Here is a 6000-nt window from a genome sequence, read left to right on the forward strand (position 1 = left end):
TGTGAAGCAGTGTGGAATGTGGATGTGTGGTGTTTTACTGATGAAAGTTTGGCTAATGTGGAATTTAACTGTGAGCTGTCAGCTGTGTAATATGAGATAATGTTCTTGGTACTTTTGTCCATTTACTGTATTTATTTCCCCCGATTTGAATTATAAAATGGTGATTTTCTTGAGTCAAAATGAGAGTAACCCTAAACAATTTTTTAAGGGAAAAAAACCACTGGTTCTAGTTTGCAAAGCAGAAGCAAACAGCATAACCTTGGAGCATACATGCATACTTACTGCCAGCCAGATGCAAAATGCAGAACTGTGTGACTTGCTGGAATTGCTCAAAACAAGTCTGCCTCTTTTACTAGTTCCCCTTCTCTGCATTTTTTTGCCATTCATGATCAGAGGCAGTTTTAGGGTAGCATAACAAGTGTGGGCATATTGCATGCCGCGCTGCACTGGGCACCACCACAATGCTGTAGAATGGAGCACGAGAGGTGGGAGTCCTGGATTTTACTGTCACACAGGGTTTCACTGAAAATTGAGAGCCCAGAGTCTGCCACTGTTCATGCTCATGCAAAATGCAGGTTTCCAGCCTTCATCCGAGCACCTGAGATGCATAGAGAGTAGCTATCAGGAGCTTGTCCTACACTCAAGTAGGACCCTGTCAGAGTCACATGCCCGACTGGCATGTTCTCTCTCTCCTGGTCAATTGTTCAGGAGCTTCATTAGTTTTCTTCAGCCCGAACATCACAGCGACTGATGCCAACACACATCGGCACACTTAGGGATCCGCAGAGTCTTTGCAGCTTGCGTAACAGACCTCAGCAACTCAGCATTTTGGCTAATCTACTTTATTTACATATAAACACACACGGAGCACTGCAACATGGCTCCCTCTCTCTCTAGCATCAGACAGCAAAGAGAAAAAGAACAAAGGACAATAGTCCCACTTCACGGAACACAGTAACACAAACATCCTGTCTCCGTCACTTCCCACTCTGTGGAGTCAAAACATACACCATCATGTGAAAGACAACAATCCCATGACTGCAATCATGGAGCAGGAATTCTAACAGTAGCTTGTGAAGAAACAAAGCATACACAGAGATTATTGCATCTGTACAAGCCATTGAATTTGAATGGGCATAAGACAGAAGCTCTGTTTGGGGCATTGTTTAGTGTTGCGCGAGGGAGAGAGTGGGACTGTACCGCTTTCCCCACCCACCTCCCTTGTTGGAAGATGGTCTGAAGAGGGAGGTTCTCAATCCCTGGAAGAGCCTAACCACATAAAACAGGCTGCCTCTGTTGATTTTCTCCTTCAGTGCATGGGTAGCAGGGGGAGGTGGGTGCTGACTAGGACACAGCAGTGTGGCTGCAGCCTGTGGGGGCAACTCCTCCCTCTCGTGGTTAATTAATATGTGGTTAATTGAGTGAGGAGATAATGCTTGACTAGAGTTTACGTTTCAGTTGGATGAGAAGTGGAAGCCACAGCTCAACCATGGTTTCCTTTTTTGGTTTTCATGCAAATTATGGTTTATACAAGGGATGCAGGTGGCGCTGTGGGTTAAACCACAGAGCCTAGGACTTGCCGATCAGAAGGTTGGCGGTTCAAATCCCTGCGACAGGGTGAGCTCCCGTTGCTCAGTCACCTGCTCCTGCCAACCTAGCAGTTTGAAAGCACATCAAAGTGCAAGTAGATAAATAGGTACCGCTCCAGTGGGAAGGTAAATGGCGTTTCTGTGCGCTGCTCTGGTTCGCCAGAAGCGGCTTAGTCATGCTGGCCACATGACCCGGAAGCTGTACGCCGGCTCCCTCGGCCAATAAAGTGAGATGAGCGCCGCAACCCCAGAGTTGGCCACGACTGGACCTAATGGTCAGGGGTCCCTTTACCTTTACCTTCATGGTTTATACAAGCCATGGTTTGTTGGGCTCAGAGGAATGAGATGCTTTGCTGGGAACAAGGAAGTTGCAGGGGGAAGCAAGAGACTCATTTATTTATGACAAAATAATGGTTTGGTGTTTGCATCTGAATTGAGCCTTTGTTTTGACAAGGAATGGTCAATATGGTTGCTTCCAGAGGTTGTAGGACTACAGCTCCCATAGGTCATCCACTGGAATGGCCAATGGTCAAGGGTGATGGGCCTTGTAGTTCAGTAGTATCTGGAAGGAACCATATCGGCTATTCCTCATCAAAACAAAGGCTCAATTCAAATGCAAATACAAACCATTATTTTAGATTTAGATTTTAGGTTTAGATTTTCCTGGTATGATTGCATGGTCATTTTATAGAATGCTGTTGTTTCTGATTTATCCCAAAGCGCTGTGGGGTTTTGCCCTTTGAAGGTAGTACTGGGACAAACCACAACAGCATGAACTATTTTGCACAATCTCATTCCAGAAAAAAAACCCTGCTTTTGTGGTCCTGACTGTGAAGTAGTACCATGGGGATTAAATAAAATGTCAATTAATTAGAATTGACAGTGCATCAGAAACATCTCCCGGAGAGAGGTGTCTGTGTGTTTAACTCGCAGTAAGGTGTGACAGGGGAGAATAGGAATTAAAATGTCCAGCTAAAATAAAAGATTAGGAAGAGGACTTTAGCCACTGGGATTTCTTCTGGCTGTGGCGGGAGAGGAAAATAAAGGTAATTGAGAAGAGAAGTGTAGGAGAGAGGGAGGGGGAATCCCCCTTATGGGGGGGTGGGAAACACACTTTCAAAATGGTGCGGCTTATTGCAAGTGTTATCTGCATTGATTTAATTAACATTAACGGGCATAAACAGCCAGTTTTTGGAAAGTAATTATGATTTCCTTTCACGCCTTTTAGAGCAGGTAACTATCAGCTGGAGAGCTCAGAAGTGGGCCTGTTGTGAATATGATTACAGATGCAAATATTTCATGGAAGATGGAAATTGGGAGCAAAGGAGGGGAAGCCAGGAACCGATTATGAAATCAACTCCCCTGAGCTTATGCACTAATGGAACCTTTAACCCTTAGACTAGCAGACTCGTTTCTTTATGGCATAAATGGGCAGTCGTTTCCCTGAGATTTTGCTGAGATTCCTGCATTGCAGGGGGTTGGATGGGATGATCCTTGTCGTCGCTTCCAGCTCTGCCATTCCATGATTCTATGATTCTGCCGAGGGCTTCACCCCCTTGAGGACCATCTGTTGGGGGTTCTGTGCCAGCAGTAGGCACGGCTAGGAATGGGCACACCAGTCCGTTTCAGTTCTCCAAGTTTCTCATTGTTCCAATCTCAACTTCAGTTCTTTTCAGCAGCAATCTGTGGAATGTCCCCCCCCCCCCATGAAAATTGTCATCGTTCTAGTGTGAAATTCTCCCAAGCAACAGGGTTCTCTATGCAGTTTTAACTTGGCACTTTTGGCAAGCATTTATTGCTGACATGTGCATGCTTATTAAGCACATTTCTCCCCAATGCAGTGGTACCTCGGGTTAAGAACTTAATTCGTTCTGAAGGTCCGTTCTTAACCTGAAACTGTTCTTAACCTGAGGTACCACTTTAGCTAATGGGGCCTCCCGCTGCCACCACTGCACAATTTCTATTCTCATCCTGAAGCAAAGTTCTTAACCCAAGGTACTATTTCTGGGTTAGCTGAGTCTGTAACCTGAAGCATCTGTAACCCAAGGTACCACTGTACAGTGGAACCTCGGTTTTCGAGCATCTCAGAAGCCGAACACCGAAAGCCTGGAAGTAATTGCTTCCATTTCTGAATGTGCCTCGGAAGTCAAACAGTTTCCGCTGCATGGTTTTCTTTTATCTCAGTGGATTTTGCCAATTGCCCGTTGCTCCTCGGTTTTCAAATGTTTTGGAAGTTGAACGATCTTCCAGAACGGATTACATTAAAAACCGGAGATTCCACTGTATACAGTGGTACCTCTGTTTTCGAACAGCTTGGTTCACGAACAACTCAGAACTTGAAAGTCGCAAACCCGGAAGTAGGAGTTCCAGTTTGTGAACTTTGCCTTGGAAGCTAAACATCCGGCGTGGCTTCTGTGGCTTCCAATTGGCTGCAGGATGCTCCTGAAGCCAATCGGAAGCCGTGCCTCAGTTTCCAAACATTTTGGAAGTCGAACGGACTTCCAGAACGCATTCTGTTCGCAAACCAAGGTATGACTGTACGTGTTTCTTAATGTATTGCTTGGTTGAAAAATTCCAAACATAACTGAATTTCTTCTTCATCACTAAGGGCTGAAGGTGGCAGTGGAGCCAAAAGCTGGTGGGGCCATCTCATTTCTCTCTCTTTCTGACACACCCTCATCACTCTCTTTAACACCCCTTCTTGCCCTTTTTCCGACCCTCAAGACTCCCCAGTGCACTTAAGAGCACGAGTTGTAATAGTAGGGCATGTCATTTTAGGGGTGAAATTTAATTTGTGCATATTTATTCAGTGAAGGGTCTTAAAAATATGTGTTTTGGGTTGAGAGGAATTCAAATCTGCCATTATTTTTTTGTGATCGGGTAACATTTAGCTTGGTAAGCCTACATTTGATGAAGGAGCACATAAACTGCTTTCTGAAAGCGAAAGATTTTAATTTTCCCTTCTGAAAATGTCAGGTAACGCTAAATAAATAAATAATATCGCTGCAAATGCTCTGCGATCAGTTTTTAGTGACTTCTATGCAATTTTACACACACTTCACTTGCAGAGCGAACCTAAATTATAAATAAATTATATTAATTTAACGAAGCATCTTTTGAATTCCCAAGTCATGTTGTAACTTTTTTTTTTTTAGCACCCCTCATTTTTTGAACGTTGAAAGCTGAAAAATGCAACACACCCTATTTTTAAAAAGGTATTCGCTGATTGGCACTCCTACAAGCCCTGAGCTCAAGTCCAGTTTCCCCCTAGATAAATGTACAACCTGGCACATGAGTTATGTGTACTTTGCTGTAACATGAGTTATGTGTACTTTGCTGTAACATGAGTTATGTGTACTTCCACTGTAAGGTGGAAACAACACAACTGTAGGAACCACTTCACTGTGAGAATTTCGCCCCTTTTTGAGCTTCAGGTTGCCCAGTTATTTCCATTTCTTCATGTGTAACCAAGAGCATTTTCTTCCTTTGTCTTCCTGTGCAGCCAACCCCTTCCAGAATTTTTTGGTGCCTTACTTGGAGCAAGCCCGCCAGATCTGGCCTTGGCTGTTGGGAGCGGCTGTTGTGGGAGCCATTATAGCAACGTTGGTCGCTGGAGTCATCGCTCTCAGTTGTCGAAGGAAGAAAAGAATCTCGGAGGAGACACAACCTCTGCTCATGGAGAGCGAAGATTATCAGCATGTAACGTATCAGTCACACTTATAATAGCTGCCAAGCCCCTGTGGCTAAAGTCAAAGCCATCATGATATGGGTGGTCCACAATCAAATGCCCACAATGCATTTTCCAAAGTTTGATGGTGGCCAACACAATAATGGACCTCAGCTTGGGGGAGCCATGGAGTGTATAGGCTATTGAACCCCATTTCCCACTAACCTCTCCCCAGTCAAAATGCCTCCCACTCCAAGCAGCTAATAGCCAATGTCATTAGCTGCCTTTACTTCAGCAAGATGGCTATTAGCAACTCAGGGGAAAATTTGGGCAAGAAAATGAGTTACCTCCTCGTGCCCTCCTGATCCAAGCCCACACATGACAAGAATGGTATCTTTGGGCTCTGTATCCATATTCTGTGTGTCCATTGATAATTCTGCTCCATGCCATTTCCCCATCAGTGTGTGGTTTTTTAAAAAAATAAATCAAAATAAATGCACACAAATTCACTTTATTTTTGATCTTTAAAAAACAACAAGAAATGCATTTCGTTCCTTTTGTGTGTGAGAGAAAAGTTTTCAGAATATTCAGAGAGATACAAAGGTCCAGGAAGTACCAATAAGGATGGTTTCTTTACAAATCCAGACCAAAGGAAATCGTTGAGCATCCCTAAGAGGTAAAGGTAAAGGGACCCCTGACCATTAGGTCCAGTCGTGGCCGACTCTGGGGTTGCGGCACTCATCT

At 44.3% G+C, this 6000-nt stretch overlaps 1 protein-coding gene across 1 annotated transcript in view; it reads left to right on the top strand.

The window, feature by feature from the left end:
• The window catches only part of TYR (tyrosinase), a 62694-nt gene extending 56929 nt beyond the window's left edge, over positions 1–5765 (top strand). Inside the window, exon 5 of the mRNA XM_081002178.1 lies at positions 5092–5765. Within this exon, the coding sequence (XP_080858304.1) occupies positions 5092–5312 (221 nt within the window). The 3' untranslated portion in view covers positions 5313–5765. The remainder of the gene's footprint in view (positions 1–5091) is intronic.
• Positions 5766–6000: the final 235 nt, after the last annotated feature.

This window comes from Podarcis pityusensis, assembly GCF_964106645.2.
Source record: "Podarcis pityusensis genome assembly, chromosome: 4".
Taxonomy (NCBI): domain Eukaryota; kingdom Metazoa; phylum Chordata; class Lepidosauria; order Squamata; family Lacertidae; genus Podarcis; species Podarcis pityusensis.